Source organism: Populus nigra, chromosome 1 (genome assembly GCF_951802175.1).
Source record: "Populus nigra chromosome 1, ddPopNigr1.1, whole genome shotgun sequence".
NCBI lineage: Eukaryota > Viridiplantae > Streptophyta > Magnoliopsida > Malpighiales > Salicaceae > Populus > Populus nigra.
Window position 1 is genome coordinate 42,258,474 of NC_084852.1, and position 18,881 is coordinate 42,277,354.

The following is an 18,881-nucleotide window of genomic DNA, read 5'->3' on the forward strand; positions in this document are numbered from 1 at the left end:
ACAAATTCCGGTGCCCTTTTTATTTTTCTACTATTTTTTTTTTAGCCTTCTTGATGATTTGCTGATTTCCGTTTGTGGCAGAGCCATATGCTAATCTTTTGTGTATCATTTATACAAATACTGATCTGAGTGGTTCAGGTTTTAACAATCCTACTAGTTTTGGCTGATGGACTGGATTGATAACCGTGAAGAGCGATTCACAAGAAGTGCACATGTTCCTATCAGTAGAAAGTTCGAAAATTTTCCACATATGCTGAAAAAAGTAAATTAATATTAATGAAAAAACAAGCCAGATAACAAAATAAATAATAATAATAATAATAATAATAATAATAATATGGCATGATGCAAAATGTGTATATATTTGGATGCCAAATACATGAAGACACAGTTTTATGCTCTGTATAACATAATAAATCTTTGGCTGGTCTTTTTCTATATTACAGTCACTGTTGCCGTCACCATTACCGATCTACTCTGTTACCATCACCACGTCAAAATCTTCCACGGTGAGATATTATGAAAGAGAAAATGTGCGTGGCGACTGAAATTGCATGACCATGCAGTTCTTAGATTCTAATTCCTCATCCATGCAGCATTATTGAGGTTAAGCATCTTTATCCTAAGTTTTCATCTTCTCTTCTATTATTGCTGTATTATTCTTTTTCTTTATATATCATATCATGACTAGACATACTTTCTTCCCTAGTTGCACCCCGACTTAGCTTGCATCCCCCGACTCTTTAAATTGCTCTCTCCTTCTCATGAACATCCCACATCTAGCAACATCAAGTCCTGCAATTCTTATGAGCTCGTCATTCTCATCCGAACCCTACTTTGCTTCAAACTTTTCACTTAGTTTCAAGTCTTTTTCTTGGAAAATATAACAGCAACTGATCAAGTTAACAATACGGAAAATTCAAAGCAAACCAGGCCGAAAGACTTGGAAGAGTTTATAATTGATTGGAGAATGAATGGCAAAAAGGGCAGCTTCGAGATCAACATTCCACCAGAGGCTACCAAATCGAAGCTGCCTGGTACCAGCAAAGAAGGCAGCACTGGAGCATTTTCCTCCTGTAAGGCATGGATTTGGAGTGTATGGGAATTTGCCAAAGAAGATAGCAACAGAGTTAAATTCGCTTTAAAAGTTGGCCTAGCTGTTCTTCTAGTGTCCTTGCTTATACTATTCCGAGCACCTTATGATATATTCGGCACCAATATCATCTGGTCCATTCTCACTGTGGCTATCATGTTCGAATACACAGTTGGTAAGTATATGATTCCAATTATCTGCAGACACATGTTTATGGGTTTTTGTTTTTTTGCATGCTCATATGTCAATTAATGAAAAGCCATTGTTTGCGTGCTATACCGAAAAGATTAAAAAAAATGAGTTGCAAAAATTTAAAAGAAAGTTACCTTAACAGCTGCAAGCTTTATGGCTGTTGTTTTCTCAAGGTGCAACTTTTAATCGAGGATTCAACCGAGCTCTTGGAAGCTTGCTTGCAGGAGTATTGGCTATTGCGGTTGCTCAGTTAGCTATACAGTCGGGCCGGGTTGCCGAGCCTATTATAATTGGCATTAGCATCTTTCTGATTGGTATAGCTTCTAAATTTTTGAAATGCTAGGAACAAGAGAATGAGATTAAATTAGTATATGCTAAATAACTTTCATATGCAATATTATTTGCAGGGTCTATTACATCATTCATGAAATTATGGCCATCACTCGTGCCATATGAATATGGGTTCAGGGTCATACTCTTTACCTACTGCTTGATCATAGTATCTGGTTATCGGATGGGGAATCCAATAACAACAGCAATGGACCGACTGTACTCTATTGCCATTGGAGGGTTCGTAGCAGTCCTAGTGAATGTGTTTGTTTTTCCTATATGGGCCGGGGAGCAGTTGCACAAGGAACTTGTCAACAGCTTTAACTCGGTAGCCGACTCTCTCGAAGGTAAGACAATCGGTCAGGTTTCATTTTTAGCGTATGGATATATTATCTAATTACCACCAACACATTAGTTTATATATTAAGAGGAACAAATAATAGATAGGAACTAATGCCAGTACTCTTTTTCGGAATTCTAGAATGCGTGAAGAAATATTTAGAAGACGAAGGGCTAGATCATCCAGAGTTCTCCAAGACTGTGATGGATGAATTTCCAGATGAGCCAAATTACAGGAGATGCAAAAGTACCCTAAACTCCTCTGCAAAACTTGAATCCTTGGTAAATATGTGTTAACACGTTTGCTGTCAAGGCTAGCTTATTTTGAATTGCAAATATTAACAATGATCATTGTTTCTGCTGGCTTCGTTTGAAAGGCCAACTCGGCGAAATGGGAGCCACCGCATGGCAAGTTTCGACACTTCTTCTATCCATGGTCAGAGTATGTTAAAGTTGGGGCAGTTCTACGATATTGTGCTTATGAGGTCATGGCACTTCATGGTGTTTTACACTCTGAGATTCAGGTATTTTCCTTTCACTTTTCTCTGATTTTATCTATGCGTGTGCATCCAGTGTGCAACTTCAATGTTGCTTATTAAGGTGTGCATAAATTATCAGACGGGATATTCATATTCTTCTTTAGCAGAATCAGATGCTAACTGTGTACAAATATGCCTGCAACCAACAAAGCCTACCTTAGCTAGATTTCTCTAAGACAAAAGAACACTTGGAAAGGCAAATCGGACTCGAACCAAATTATACGAAGTATTTGTTCTTTCGATTGGCTTCCATTAAGGGGATGGCATAAGAATATTGACTCGCTGAGAGATAACACACAAATGATAAATCTCCATTTATTCTTTGTTCTTTGTCTCATATCAATTGAATTGTTCCCATAATAACAAGTATACGAAGATTCCCGTGACTTGATTAATTAATGGTAGTTCAATCCACAGTAAGCATGACCTATGTCTTCGTATTATATACTGGATCGATCCACATTTATAGGAATACTATTTAAGAAACATCATGCATAGGTGGGAGCTCCCAAAATATCTCAGAATTGGGAAATCTGTAACCAAAATACTAATAATACAAGTGAAAAGGCACAACTAAAGAACAATTTTTAATAAAACAATGTGGTTACAATAGAAACTATGTATTCATCTATATATGCGTACAAAAAAAAAAAAAAATTTGTTAGTCCACTGGTTATAAGGCTGATCCATGGCAAAGCCAGGTTGCAAGATAACTCGGATTTTCAGATTCAATGGGAAACTTCATACTTGGTAAGCTTCAACCCGCAGAAGTTCTTTTCTCCACCTTTCTTTCGCTAAGCCAACTGACCAACTAGATATAGTCGTAGAACCCGTAGATGGTTTCAGAAACAGGAGTCAACATAAATCTGATAGAGTGAAAACTTAATAAAATATAACTACTTTCTGATTGTATATCGCAAACATTATTAATTTTGAAGTTATTTTCTATCTGTAGGCACCTCACAACCTCCGGTTCACATTCTACTCAGAGATTCAGGAAGCAGCAACACATGCTGCAGAGCTCGTTAGGAGCTTGGGAAAAGACATTAGTAACATGAAGCGAAGCCCAAAAACCTCACTACTAAAGAAGGTTCATAGCTCAACGGAGCGCCTGCAACGAGCCATAGACATGCACTCTTATCTCCTCGCATCTAATTTTGATCCTCCTGACAACTCTTCCAAACCACTTACCAAGCTCCCCGTCACATTTTCAACCACCCAGTACGACCTCTCGAATCCATTAACCGAGTTTGACAGTAACAGTACAGAAAATAACTTGAGTCAAATAAACCAAAACGTGCCTTCAGGGACTCCTCCACAACAGACAGAGTCCTACCATGAGATGATGAGGAAACAGTCAAGAAGACTCCATTCATGGCCATCAAGGGAAGTGGATGCTTTTGAAGAAGAAGGAGGTCTCGGTATGGACTTTCTGCCAAGAATGAAAGCATTGGAGAGCACTGCAGCATTGTCACTTGCCAATTTTACTTCCTTACTCATTGAGTTTGTTGCCAGGCTCGATCACTTGGTTGAAGCAGTTGATGTGCTTTCAAAGATGGCCAAATTCAATCATGAGGGTGTATAGCTGGAAAATATACAGATTTCGATACATTCCTAATGTGCAAGTTATACTACCAAAAAGAAAATTATAAATTAGAGGGTGAAAAATATTATAGGCTCTAATAGGTGTTGTAACTTGTAATCACCTGAGATAACAATAAGAAAAAAGTTTTAAGTTTTTTCATTTCTTGTTTCAGCTTATAAGAATCTAAAGCATGAATAGCAGCATTACTTGTGGTTTTACAACAGAAAACGAAAGAGGGGTTTTGGGTTGATGTCGATGAGATCGTGAAAAAAACTTCACATAAAAAAATAATTTTCTTAGCTAGCGAAACTAACTGGGTTGACAAGCAAGGAAAAAATATATAGCAGGAGAAAAAATGAGGTGAGGTGAGGGATCAGTGCATATTTGGCATGGTTTCCTAGGGATTTGCCTAGCTTTCATGGCATTTGCCTAGCTTTTTGGTTGGTTTTTTTTTTTTTTGGCTAGAAATTACTATGTGGTTGTATTATGGTGATCTTCTGGCCTTTTTTCTTGCTTTGCTTGCATGAGTGTATTTATTCATCATGTCTTGGAATTTCTTCGTGTAGAAGATATTGTATTATTAGTAAGGAAATTGGTTTGATTGGTAATGACGGCTCTTGGTTGATGTGCTGTGCATTGTTGTGCAATGCAGGCTATTAACAAAAAATGTTGGTGATGATATGTGATTATTGTCTAAAAAATAGGTACTTGGTCTATATAAAAAGTACAAAACAAAGCGTAGAAAAAATCATGTGTGCATAGAATAGAACACATGAAAAGTTTGTGTGGACGATTCATGGAAACTCGCAAAAATACATACGAGAGAGTGTTTGGTAAATTGGTTGGACTAAGATAATATTAGGTTTGAGTTGTACTTTGATTATAAAATTTACAATCATTTAGGTTATGCCTAACTGGCTAGAAAGATTCCATCTACGTGGGCATGAACCCAAGTAAATGGAAGTCTAGTCATTTGTGCTAGCCCAAACGACTGGAAATATTTTTTTTAATTATTTTTCTTGTATCATTATTTGCCTTTAAGTATTTTAAACATATATTACTTTAAAAAGAGAAAAATACTTATCGTATATATATTACCTTTTTAGGCTATGATTACATGATAATATTATCATAGCTAGATATGCATGAGAGCACCTTTAACTTTTATTAATTCTTCCTGTATGAAGTTTCTTCATGTAATTCTTTGCTAAGTTTTTGCAAGAAAGAGAAGAATTTTTTTGTTTGTTTGTTTCTAGAAGAGAAATAGTCTAGAAATAAAAAGTGAGTTGGACTATGAAGGGGTATAAAAATTCAATTTTAGAGGAAAATGTTCATGAGTAATCAAGAAGGATCTAGATTTTTTTTTGGAGACAAGTGGTCATTGAAACCTTAATAAGGATCCTTAATTTTTTTAAAAAAAAGATAAAATGATCATGGAGACCTAGAGAACTTGGAGACATAAAGACTTTTTCATGGAGATTTCATGGAGATATTTTGTAGGATGCATGAAAAGCACTACTATTTTTTTTTAAAAAAACAATGGAGATATAATTTCTAAAATTTATATTATCTCATGCAGTGTATCATGAGAACTTTTTTCTTGTTTGTTTAGGTTGTATCTCTTTTTTCGTAAATTATTAAAGGTATCATCTAAAGATCAATCTTTGTATCTTTTTTTAAGTGCTTGACACTCTTTAGTGTTATGCTTATGATCATGGTGAAAGAAACAAAATTTATTGGGGTTCTTTATGTTTGAACCACCTTTCATTGGAGGTGGGTGTTGCATTAAATCTTTTCCCTCTATGGCGATCAACACATCAGCTCGTGTGGTGGTGAGAGGTGTGGTCAGAAGTCCAAGAAATAAAAAGCGATCATGCATGTTTCCCTTGGTAGAAGACTAGTGATATTATAGAGATTTTTCTATTTGGAAACGATAGTAACCCTTCCTAGTCACACTAGCTTCCTCTACTCGAACATGGTTTTCCATCACTTGGTTCATTTTAAGAAGTGTTTTGTCATGGAAAGAGTATAGGTGTTTCTATAATGAGTAGTTATAAACTCCACTAATAAGAGATTTGGCGGCAAGAGGTTCAAGCATATTTTTTTTTCTTAGAATTTCCTCGTTAAAGATATGCCCTAGTACTTTGACTCTTTCATTATATAATAGCAAAGATTTTAGTTATACTTTTTTCAATTGGAATACTGGTGCTAAAACAAGAAATGAGCTTCATGTAGAAATCACAAAGACCTAGGATAGAGCTAGTATCAAGTCTATGATATCACACCTTAGCAAATCCATGAAAAGTTATAAAAAAAAATCTTACACATGGCATCATTCTTTGTTATCACCACCTCCAGAATACTTTTGATATTTTGTATGTGCTCCCTAGGATTTGTAAGGTATAATAGCTATATAGGTTGACCTTTATAGCGATACAATCCCAAAGTGAGTGTGTAACACTAAAGTAGAGATTCTTCTATACTTTAGGAATGATGTTTAGGAGCTAGTGCATTCTTATGGACATTTTTTTGGGTTTTTTTTTCATGATGAAGAGCATGTGAACGAGATTAGACTCAGAAGAAAAAGATTGATGGAAATATCCACACTTGTGGCTAGGATCTGTTGAGGAGTGTTGACTCATTCAAAGAGTTTGAGTATTGTGCCTACCTAGCATGTTGTTTTGTCATATTTCTTCATGCAACTAAAGTTATCTCCATGCACTTATTGTATGTAATGGAGTTATATGTTGACTTTCTTGTTGATGAAATGGAAGAGTGTGAAGTTGTTCCTGTATGGCTAAAATAACATTATTGAGCACTTGCACTTATACTTGTTAAGAGAGTTGTTGGAGAACTAATGGAACTGAAGTCCCTATGTTAGAGAAATCAATTACTCTCCATTGTCCTGGGGTTTCATCAGCCATGAATAATCTTTTTGATGAAGAGTGAAAGAGAATGAACTAGCTTTTTTCTTCTTGTTTTCCACAAATGACATCATTGATGAGGTCGTGAAAAAAACTTCACACAAAAAATAATTTTCTTGGCTAGAGAAACTAGGCTAACAAGTGATTCCTGTAAAAATAAGTCCCCTAAAAAACAAATAATTATTTGATGTTTAAGTCAGTACGTATTTATAGAGAAATGAATATATAACAAGAGAAAAAAATTAAATGAATATAAACAAATAATTATTTGGCATGGCATTCCAAGACGTTGCCTGACTTTCATGGCCTTTAGCTAGGTGTTTTTTTAGCTTTTCTTACTAGAAATTATTATATGGTTGTGTTATATCGATCTTCTAGGTGTATTTATATACCATGCATTGAAATTTCTTCGTGTAGAAGATACTATGTTGTTGATGAAAAAATTGATTTAGCTGGACATAACAACTCTTGGTTGATTTGTCATGCATATTATTAGTGAAAAATATTGGCTATGATGTGCGATTATTGGCTAGAAATATGTACTAGATTTGCATTAAAAAGTATAGAAAAGAAAGTGAAGAAAAAACTAAGTGTGGATTGTGTTTATGAAAAGTTGGCTAATGAGAACCCATAAAAATGCATAGAATAGCATGTTTGATAGATTAGTTAGACTAGGACAAGATCGGGTTTAGGTCATAGTTATTAAACCTGGCCCGAGGGTTGACACGACCAAGAAGCTGGGTTCCGGGTTTCATAGGTCAACCCGGGAAAATAAAATAAAAAATCAAAGTTTTAATATTTTATATGAAAAAATCCATGTAAAGATAGATTATACATATTATAAATAATGAAGTTTAAAAGAATATTTTAAAAAGTTTTTTATCCAACATTAAAAAGATATTATATTAAGCTTTTAAGTTGAAGTATTTAAACTAAAAAAGTTTTTCATCCCACATTGAAAAAACATAACTTTTTTCATGGGAACATAGAGTATATATACGAAAGGGCTTCAAATCCCACATTAAAAAGATACTATGTTATTCTTTTAAGTTGAAGTATTTAAATCAAAAGGTTTTTTATTCCACATTGAAAAAACATGACTTTTTTCTTAGGAACATAGAGTATATATACTAATGGGTTTCAAATCCCACATTTGAAAAAAAAAAAAAAACCTAGGCCCTTCCGGATTCGCCCGGGTCAACCCGCCGGGTCACCCGGATCGCCTGGGTTTGGCCGGGTTGCTGCCACCGTCGGTTTTTTATTAAACCTGGATCGGTCCAGCTATAGGGTCCTGAATTGGCCAGCCAGGCCGGACCGGGCCGGGTTTAATAAGAATGGTTTAGGTTGAACTTTGTCTATAAAATTTCCAGCCACAGGGAATATCTCAACTAATTAGAAAAAAACTTCAGCACAGGGAATATCTCAACTAATTAGAAAAAAACTTCAGCCACACGTGGGTATTAGCCCTAGTGGTTGGAAGTCCAGCCGCTTGGACCTGGCCCAGTGTGTGTGTATATATATATATATTCTAAGTAATTTTTCTCGGCAGTTACATTTTTAATTTGTTTTATCTTTTCATCTAGTCGTCCAATTACTTTACGAGTTCAATTTGAAAATCATAGCCTCACTCAGCCCACGAGTTAGCATCATGAAATTAGTCTCCTCACATTCTCACCACGAGAAGCAAATTAGTGCTCCTACAGGGAGGGTTAAAGGCGGAAGTCTCCCTTGATCAGGTGTCGGTTGTTACAGTTAAGTAGGTCCAACAAGCTTGGAAGGATCCCATCAATCAGAGCTAGACCGTCATTGAAAAACAAGCAAGACATTGCAAGTCCTATGGGCGGGCTAGGTCGTTGAGAGGTCCATGGACCCTTTTGACTCCCAAAATTAGGGTCCTGGATTGATCAATCTGGCTGCAGGAATCAACTGCTGAAAGATTTTAGAACATGGTTCTCGAAGATATCAAAGCCTATTGTCTAAATCGGTATTTGTTGGGGCCTTCTCTTACTGGGTATCATTTCCGGAATACAAGTCATTGTCATCAGTACTGCACTCAAACTCCGAAGGAAACCATTTCCTGAATAATGCAAAGCCTTAAAGGATTTGGCATCCAGGTAACATCCCAATAAAATCCAGCAAGTATACAACGCAGCTTGTTGGGCATCCACAAACAGCTCTTGAATCACAGCAAGGTATGCACTCTGAAAAACAGGCTCAACAGTAAAGCAGTTCTAACCAGAAATAAAATTCAAAACCTTAACTAACATGATACTGCTTAAAGGATTTATTATAACCAGAATGTTTAACAAACTGACCGACCTTACAGGCTACAACCTGAGTACACCACAACCTGCTGAAGAGAGAGAAATATTTACAAGAAAAGAACACCAGACCTGACTTGATGCTGACTAACCTACTTGGTTTTCCCACACAAAGGTGTCAAGGATCTTGCATGCCCTCTCCATCTTGACAAATGAATGAGAACAAGGTCTAAACACCAACAGACTAGACCAAATAAATCCGAAGGACCCAAACAGCTAGAAAGTCTTTCACTAGCTAAGAACAAATCAAACACAGGTGAAAGAAGTCTTACATCCAGTTCTGAGTTGTAATATATGATTTTCTTGGCTCTGGTGGATCTCCAGCTACAATTTGGTTGCTGCATGAGCCAACACCAGAACCACCAGCAAGCATTGCCATCAAACTGCCTCCATGCACCCTGCCTTCTGATACAAAAACTGGCATTGATGAGAGACCTGCTTCACTGGCAGAGAGATGACCATTTGAGACTCCAAAATGTTTCAAATCAGAAGTAGTTCTGCCCAATGAATCCCTGGCACTAGTACCCATCTTCACAATATCGACAGTCATGTCCTCGACAGTGACAACTTCTTTCGTCTTCTCAGAATGACTAATTTTAGGGTCCTGAACCATAGGTCCCAAGGTGACACCACCATGAACCCTCTTGTCCTGCACCAAACCGCTGTGAAGTGCACAGAGACCTGTCTTACCCCTTGCAAATGAGGTACAAGGACCAGAAGGTAGGTTACCATATTCTGACCCAGGATGACCCCAAGAGCATCTCTTCCCTCCACCATGTGCCTTGCAGAAATCGGTGCTGCCTTGAGCACTTTTACCACATCCTTCAACCTTGCACCTTTTTCCACCGCCATGACGGACACAAAAATCTGTACGTCCTCTTGCACTCTTTGTGCACTCAGGTACAGCACACCTCTTTCCACCCCCATGTGCGACGCAGAAGTTAGTCCCTCCATGTACACTCTTACTACAAACCCCACCACGTTGGAAGGCGCACCTTTTTCCTCCTCCGTGGCCTTTACAAAAAGGAGTGCTCCCTTCAGCACCCTTGGTGCATCCTGGAGCAGTGCAGCGTTTCCCTCCACCATGTGCCTTACATAACATGGTGCTCCCTTGTGCCCCTTTTGTGCATCCTGAGAATTGGCATCTCCGACCACCTCCATGAGAAATGCAGAGACCAGATAGACCTTCTGCACTCTTTGTGCAATTTTCTTTCTGGCATCTCTTACCCCCACCATGTCGGATGCACAAACCAGATTTTCCTCTGGCAGCTCGAGCACAACCCTCACGACTGCATCTCCGCCCGCCACCATGGGCAATACAGAAATCTGTGCGACCTTCTGCACTTTTTGTGCAACCAAGGAATTCACAGCGGCGTCCACCCCCATGGGCCTTGCAGTACACTGTTCGGCCCTCAGCTCCCTTGTGACAGCCTGCTTTCTGACACCTTCGGCCTCCACCATGTGAAATACAACGGCCGGAAGCACCTCTGGCACCCTTTCCACATCCTTCAACCTGACATAACTTTGAGCTAGTGCTGCGTTGATATGGCTGTTGCTGCTGTGTTATCCCAGAAGTGCAGGTGACTGAACTCTTTGGCGTTATCACACTAGATGAGTGGTCTGGAAAACTGGAAGTAGGATCCCTAGTTCTTGGAATCTGGTTGAAGAAGCTAGCCTCTTTGTTCTGGGAAATCTGCAATGGAAGCAATGCAATCCCTGATTTCCAACTATCTGATGTCAATCGTTCATCCACATTTGATGCTCCACCCATTGCCAGCGGCATATCCATGCCAAATTCAAGTGAACTAGAGTGTGGATGGATGCTAGTAATATCGGATTCAGAAGGACCAGTGGAGAGACTCAGCTCCAAGTCAACCCTGGGCTGCAATTCCATTCCTTTGAGATTTGAACCAGCAGGCTTCTTCGGGCTCGACATCTTCTCGTTGCCAAGATGGAGAGAGAAGTCCAATTCAAGATCCATTGAGGACTCTTCATCAGTTTCTTTGGCAGAAGACATTGCTGTGCAAGCAGTTGCTGAACTCCCCTTACTGTCTGAAGAACTTGAAGAGCGGTGAAGCCCAAGGGACAGTGAAGAACCAACATTTAGGCCCATGGATCCATCAATCAAATTCCGCTTCCGCTTAATACCCTTAGAGGGAGACCCATAGGGAACCAAAGATCCTAGGGAATCAAGGCGCAAGACAGTATCTGCACTGAATTTGGTGCCAGCTACTCCAACTCCAACGGGCATTGAACTGCCCAAAATCTTGGATGCATTTGAAGGGCAATCAGCAGCAAAACCAAAGTTCCGGAGTCTGTTGTCCATGAAGCAATGGCTAAACATAAAGTGATTTCCAAACCTAAGATCAATCTTAATGAAAAATTCACCTGACTTCTGGGGTCAAGAAAAATAAACTACAAAACTTGGTTAGATGTCGAAAAAATTAGCTACAGAACTAGGGTTAGATGTCTCTGAAAGGGTACATCCCACCCCCACTAACGAATCCAGATGTATCACAACGGTCCATTTTCTTATTTAGTTTAACCCAGAAGTAGGCTGATTAGTTGGAACAGAAGAGGATGAATCCGGGCACACTAGGTTCCTTCATAACAGTATGCTAGTCAACCTTCCTGTTTCACAAGTCCTATGGTTAGAAAAAATACGTCAAAGCATTACCAAAAAGTAAATGCAACCAGATTCAACATCATCTCATGAGATTAAGTAAATGTTTGTATCTATTGAAGCTTGCAACAATTAACTCCCACTAAAAGAAAAAAGAAAAAAGAAAAAAGAAAGAAACTAAAGCAAAACAAGTTGCTTCGGAAGTACTTTTGCAGACATCGTGAAATACAGCACTAAGAAGGTAATAAGAATCAACATCAGAGCTCATGAATGCAAATACTCCCAAATTCAATCAAGAGTCTTTACATCCATCAGGCTAGGAATATATCAGGGACTCTTATGATGAGAAAAATAACATAAGAAGACAATTCTAGTGCTGTAACTATTATAAATTATTGAGTCAATAAATAAAAATTACTCAGTAAAAGCAATGAATTTGATGTCAAACAGAACATATTTTTTTTCTGAAATGCTAACCAAATGGGACAGTACACTTCAAAAATTTAAGCAAACCTCTCTGAACACCCCAGAAGAAAAGCAGAGACCAAACGCAACAACCAGGTGCCACCAGCAGATCTACGAGGGAAAAAAGAGCAGAATTCGATAAGATAATCAACAATGAAAAAGTATAAAAAAGCTGCAAGGTTGACAGCAGGTCAAACCTTCATAAGCATTCTTGAGAATAAGACGAGAAGAAACATCAATTATTACGTAAACATCATATCAGTTCAAATATAATCCATTAAAAGAATCCAAACATCTTTCACAAAACGAAACCAGACACATTGGTTCTTGCCATAATTCAAATGGAGCATACTCACTGATTATCTATCCAGAATCTCAATTAAAAAAAAAAAACAAAAAAACAAAAGTTAATCACATAAACGGAGGAAAACATAACAAAAATCAAATATTCGAACTGAGATCTATAAAGCTAAGAATGAAACACAGAAAGGACTTTAGCAGTTTAAGCCAAAAAAGGCTTATCAGTCTTCCTTGATTGCCAATCAAGCAAACCAATAAAAATAAAAAATTTACTACAAGTTTTAAGCAGCTTTGCTAAACACACTAAAAAAACATGGGACATGATAAAAGAAATCAAAATCTACCCCGTCTGACTGCTTACAAAATCCAAAAAACTGAAAACAAAGCCAAAACCGATAAAGCTCAACTATTTAACTATCTGAAGCAAGAACTTCTCAGCCCAACTAATTAAGAAACACAAAAAACCCTCTAATTCTTCATGGTTTCCTTCAGTTTCTCAGCAACCAGACAGGCCGTGAATCACAAGAATTCCGATTCGAAAAAACAAAATCCAAATTTAAGATGTTAACTGTAAGTACCTCGAGATTTGATTGGAATCGACGGAATCAGGTGTGGAGATTACGCGGAAGGATCAAACGACGGGGAGTCTTTAGGGATCTTAGAAGCAACGGCAGCGAGAGGGATAAAAAAGAGGAGGCGGAGAGTGAGAGGAAATAGCGAGGCGAGAGACGCGAAAAAATGAAAAGAGGGATAGGTGGAAAAGGCGAATAGAAGAAAAGAAGAGGACGTCGGAGGTGGTGGTACACGTGCTAAAGTCATTACAACCCACGTTCCATTTTATTTTAAGGTTTTGATTTATTTTTATTAAATGCTAGATGTAATTAATTATTTTATTTTTGTTTTAATAAAGAAAAGAAGAGAGACCACATCATTTATTTGGAAAGTTTAATTTAGTAATTAGTATTGAAGGATATTAATTGGTGGAGTCAGATATTTTCCCCGCATTTCTTTTTTGGTATTTATTACTTTTATTTTGTCACATGGGATTTGACACATTTATTTTCTTATATTAACGAGTACTTATATTTTTCTTTGTATTCATGAATTCTTTTTTACAATGTGGATGCTTTGTGATTCTTACAAACAATTTCTTCTTGAAAATGATAAGAGATAAAATAAAATAATGTAAGTGGAGTTTGATCCACTAAAACTTTTAATTATACATTAAATTGTGTTTAATTTAATTTAATTATTAAGATTAAGTTGTCACATATCATTTTGTGTACGCCTTAATGATTATTTAGAATTTATCCTCATTGGAAATATAAAGTCCATTGCTTCCGATAATATGAACTTCTTCTTCTCAAGAACAGAAGAATCATCCCCCCACATGCTAAATTCCCACTTAAACGAAAATCACCTCAAAAAAAGGCCAGCTTTTTCTAACAATATATATTACTTTTTGTCAAGAAGAAGTTTTTTAATATTTAAATATTTTGATTAAAAAATAATATTATAAAAAAATCCCAAAACATACTTTAATTCACATAATTTATTTAAGATTTATTAGGAAAAGAACTTTAATATTGGAGCGGGATGAAAATTCTTATAATGCCTAGATATGTTTTAAAAATATTTTTAATTTAAAAAAATTGATGTTTTTTTAATTTTTTATAATATTATAAATAAAGTATAAATATAAAAAAATATTTTAATATATTTTTAAATGAAAATATTTTTGAGTAGGGCAACTACCAGACACAGTATAAGAGAGGAACATAGTAAAATTACATTCATAAATGTAAGATGAAATGGTGGCAATGATATAATGCAGACAGTGACCAAAGCAATAGGGAGGGGGGAAAACACGACAAAGGGAGGCTAGTTAAGGTCAGTCAAGGTAGGTAGCGCGTGGCATAAGATACAGAGACAGTCCAAAAACAGGCCCCACGCTGCCTGTCAAAGAGACATGACGTTTTATTTTATTTATCTGGAAAACTACAAACGAGTCTTTCAACTAAATATATGATTTCATTTAAGTCTCTAAGTTTCCAAAACTATCACGAGCTGGTCAATTTAGCCCAGACAAGTTTCCTAGCTGAAATAATAATAATAATAATAATAATAAACAGTATTTACTAATGCATGCTGCTAACAACGTCAACGCTACATGTCCTGTTAATGACAATGCATAGTAAACAAGAATTACTAATTATGAAATCTTGAAGCTATATGCAAAGAATTGATATTGTTGCGTAGAATCTAGCTCGAGAATGCTTGGACAATTAAGAAAAAACACAAGGGAAGTCTTTAGCTTTAGGACTATATTGCTTAGTTTTGAAGATTTGAGGATTAATTGAAATTATCTGTTTGGTTAGGAAACTTATTTAGTTTGGTTGTTAGTTCGAGAGTCGGCAGCGGCTCGTAGCCGTTCATGGTGCTCAATCTCGGCTTAGTGAGGACCCCACACAAGCAAACCAAAAGAACCCTTCGAGAAACGAGACTCCTCGTGGGGTCCATACCTCGCGCCGACAGCGGTTTTCGCTTGTCACCACGTCGCCCGCCGGAACAATTTCTTATGTAACAACGAGCGCGTCGGAGAAAGATTAGGCACATGGTAAAAGCTCTTGGTAGTCGAGATTAATTTATTTTCTGAGAAGGACACCGAGGGGGTGTTTGGGAGGCCTAAAGGAGAAGGAAAAAAACAGGCGACGCAGCTCCAGCACGCGCGATGCTCGCTGTTGCAAAATGTGGTTCGCTCACCACAGTGGCCTGTACTAAAATATCTTGAAAGGCTTCCTCGTTTTCTAACAAGGATAAGATTCATGCAATCACCAAGCGCAGAATAGGAAGCTCCTTACCCAGAAACAGCAAAAAGCTTGTGCATAAAAAGCAGCGGTGCTAAGGGATTTCTTCTGCGCATACATGTAAATGGGATTTGACAAATTTTATAGCAGCAAAACAAATCAAGTCCAAGAATTTGACTCCTCTCCCGAAATCTTATCCCACGCCGTTCATCCCATGAAGCATGAAACAAGGTCAAGGTATGCTGGCCATAGTCTTGAATCGATCCATGTCTTCCGAGATTAAATTAATTTTATTTTTCCCTCCCTCTTCCAATCCATTTTTGGCTGTCATTTTAATATTGCCACAATAGGGAATGTTAGTGGAGAATGGTTGATTATGCTCCTTTTCTCAAAGCTACCGATGAAGAATATGCCTCTACAATATTCGGCTTCTGAGGTTGCACGTGCAAAGTTCACTTCCATGTGACTAACAAGAGCCCAATATAATAAAACTATCTCTGGTACCATAACTGTTGTGGCTGGTGGCTGTCGGTGTCACATTTCTAATGTCACTCACTGGGCATCTCCATAAAGACCCCACAAGATCTTGCGCCCTGTAAACTTTTCTGCTCGTTTAACGAACTGGGGGGGCACAGTTGATAGTTGTAGGAGCGTTGCTTTGCTGGTATCGGTTTTTATATATATATATATAATATATTTAAGTTTAGGATTCTCTACAAGCAGGAAAAAATCTTCGGATTCTTAGTTTTAGCATGGGTTAATCCGACTAATCTCTCTTTTTAATCTCTTATCATTTCCTGCTTAGCGAGAATCATTTGTGTGGAAAAAGGAATATCACGAGCGCACAGAGGGCGTGTCAAGAGGGCACTAAGATTCCTAGGTTTTGCAATATTATACGAGTTGAGTATTTTCAATGCCACTTTGATATTAATACTGAGAGCATGAACAAAGAATTGGAGTTCCGATATTATATGATAAAATCCTTTCAATTATGATTAATAACATGTTGTCTTCTACATCAAGTAATCATACGGGATGTATGTAAGATCTTGGGACGTGGAATATCGATCAAAGGTTGGACCGAGAACAATCTTTTTTGAAAGACGAGAGTCAAAGAAACACACACACGGAGAGGGGGAGTGGAGAGATAGTTTGCTACCACACTGTCTAATACAATGAGGTATCGAGGGAGGAAGAAAGTGGGAAAGCATGGGACAGGTAAGCAAAATGTACGAAAGCAGAAGTTGAAAATGGAGAAGGAAAAAGAGATGGAAAGGGGGAGGCCAGGGAGGGGGATTTGTCATCTTTTAAGTCTTGACTTTTTTTTATTCAATTCCCTTGTAAAGTCTTCATGGATGGGCGTGGAGGTGCCACATCTGCCAAAGTTTTCCGACCTCTTTTTCTCCACCCTTGTATGTGTACAAATTGTTGCCCCACCACCACAAAGGAGTTAAGAAAGAGAATTTTTCCACACGGAAAGGTCATTTTTTTTACTCTGCAGCTTGGACTTTATAGCCATCAAGCCATGTCTTCTACGTAGCAAAGCTCTCAGGAAGCAAGAGAATCCAAGCAAATACAACAACAATCCACGCATGTTTGAGCTACAAAACTTTGGATTTAACCTATCGATGGAGAGCCAACAAGAAAAATAAGTCAATGAACAGCAAATATAATAAAATAGAAGTGATCAAAAACCTCATTTTTGTAACATGACACGTTATTGTTCTCAATTTTATCAGTTTTGTGACAAAGTTGTCCGTCCATGCAAGGAAACATCAAGTCCTTTTCGCATGTATTTAGCTGTGGAAATTAAGGCAACATTGTCTAATTTCAATGGATTTGGGATGAAATTGGGAAAATTAGTTGGTTTGGGATATCATTGAAGTAATACATTTGTGGTGATAACGAGGTTTTCCCTTCACGTATAGTCAGACGGGAAACTCAATATTAAAAATAAACAACGATTACACTACTTACAAATTCTTCCTACATATATACATTTTAACAAGAAATTTATGGTCTGGGATTTTACATCTAGAAGAAACTCAGGGTAGTTTAGGCTTACAATCTAAACCATGTTACAGCAGCAAAGAGAAGAAAAGGAACCCCTCCAATATAATTAAGCAATGGCCTGTGCAAGAGATGGACTAAGTTTCCTTATGCATGAAATGAAAATGAGAAAATTCCTTACTGTATGTTACTATTTTCCCCGAAGAAATCATGGCAAAGGATGAAGATGGCATGGTTAGCGGTGCATAGGTCCATTACTTAGATATTCCAACTGGAGAATAGTCTATGGGAAAAACTTTATTGGTTGCTAAATCATGTTGGTCCAACCGAGGGATATTTTCAAGGTACAAATACCATGATGTTTCAGACCTTACATTCTTGGACTAGACAATTCATACAAATCTTCTGGCTGAATCCATGTAGTTGGAAATTAATGGCTCCACTAACATTCATTGCACTACATACATGTCTTCTATCAATTAAGAAGATGTACCGACTGGATTCCATATTGGATTAATTGGCCTCAGAAAGTTTCAAATACTGGTTATGATTGACCAGGAATTAAATGGTAGAAGTAAGAGATGCTGATAGCATCAACAGGTTTCGAACAAATTTTGATGGTAACAAATGCAGAATAGAGGACAATTATGGGCCAGTCATCAATGTATCATGCTAGGTGGCTCGATTCATTCCCACCGTTGATCAAGTGGGATCTCCTTGTGGGACCCACAAGATCAACGGTAGATACAAATCATCTCCCATCATCAATACAGGTCCAACTATATGCGTGACTGCCATTGTTGAAGAGACAAAATCAAGGTGCACTAAGTTGGACATTCTGTAAATCCATGTAGCAGAGACAAGGAAAATATATTTTGAAGGGATATCTTTTGCTTAATTATAAACGAAAGTTGAAATTTCAAACCTACCATTTCTGATAAGAACGTCCCAACTAAAGAACCTCCCAAAACATCAATCTGCCAAAATGAAAATATACATAGATGAGGCCTGGTTTTACATTTGAAAGGAAAACAGAAAAAGATTAGTTAAATTTTCAGGGACTAGAAATCTTGCTGCATCAGTAATATAGTTGGCACGCGTGACTTTGTTTTGACAATCAAGCTTTCCAAATTGAAAGCAATTTATAATCATATACTCTCTGCAATGTTAACTTCGAATTTCAAGAGCAGATTTTTCATATTCTACAGAAAACTTTGCTATTATGATTTTGACTTAGCTTATTGTAGTGCATCAAAGTAAGGGTTAAATTTTCTTTCAGGTAGTAATAATTACCACTGTTGCAACACCATGGCCAGTCAGGGGTCCGCCAATGACAGGTGAAGAGGCTGCTGC

The 18,881-nt window shown here is 37.4% G+C and overlaps 2 protein-coding genes across 2 annotated transcripts; one reads left to right on the forward strand and one right to left on the reverse strand.

Annotated features, from left to right (window-relative positions):
• Nucleotides 1-705: 705 nt before the first annotated feature.
• Nucleotides 706-4,237, forward strand: LOC133699675 (aluminum-activated malate transporter 9-like). Its single transcript, XM_062123041.1, has 6 exons — nucleotides 706-1,268; nucleotides 1,459-1,599; nucleotides 1,693-1,962; nucleotides 2,097-2,236; nucleotides 2,332-2,478; nucleotides 3,449-4,237. The coding sequence occupies exons 1-6, from the start codon at nucleotides 971-973 to the stop codon at nucleotides 4,076-4,078; spliced, it is 1,626 nt and encodes a 541-aa protein (XP_061979025.1). The 5' UTR covers nucleotides 706-970; the 3' UTR covers nucleotides 4,079-4,237.
• Nucleotides 4,238-9,263: 5,026 nt separating this feature from the next.
• On the reverse strand, nucleotides 9,264-13,493 carry LOC133678317 (uncharacterized). Its single transcript, XM_062100608.1, has 3 exons — nucleotides 13,290-13,493; nucleotides 12,460-12,522; nucleotides 9,264-11,954 (listed from the first exon to the last, which is right to left on the reverse strand). The coding sequence occupies exon 3, from the start codon at nucleotides 11,665-11,667 to the stop codon at nucleotides 9,592-9,594; it is 2,076 nt and encodes a 691-aa protein (XP_061956592.1). The 5' UTR covers nucleotides 11,668-11,954; nucleotides 12,460-12,522; nucleotides 13,290-13,493; the 3' UTR covers nucleotides 9,264-9,591.
• Nucleotides 13,494-18,881: the final 5,388 nt, after the last annotated feature.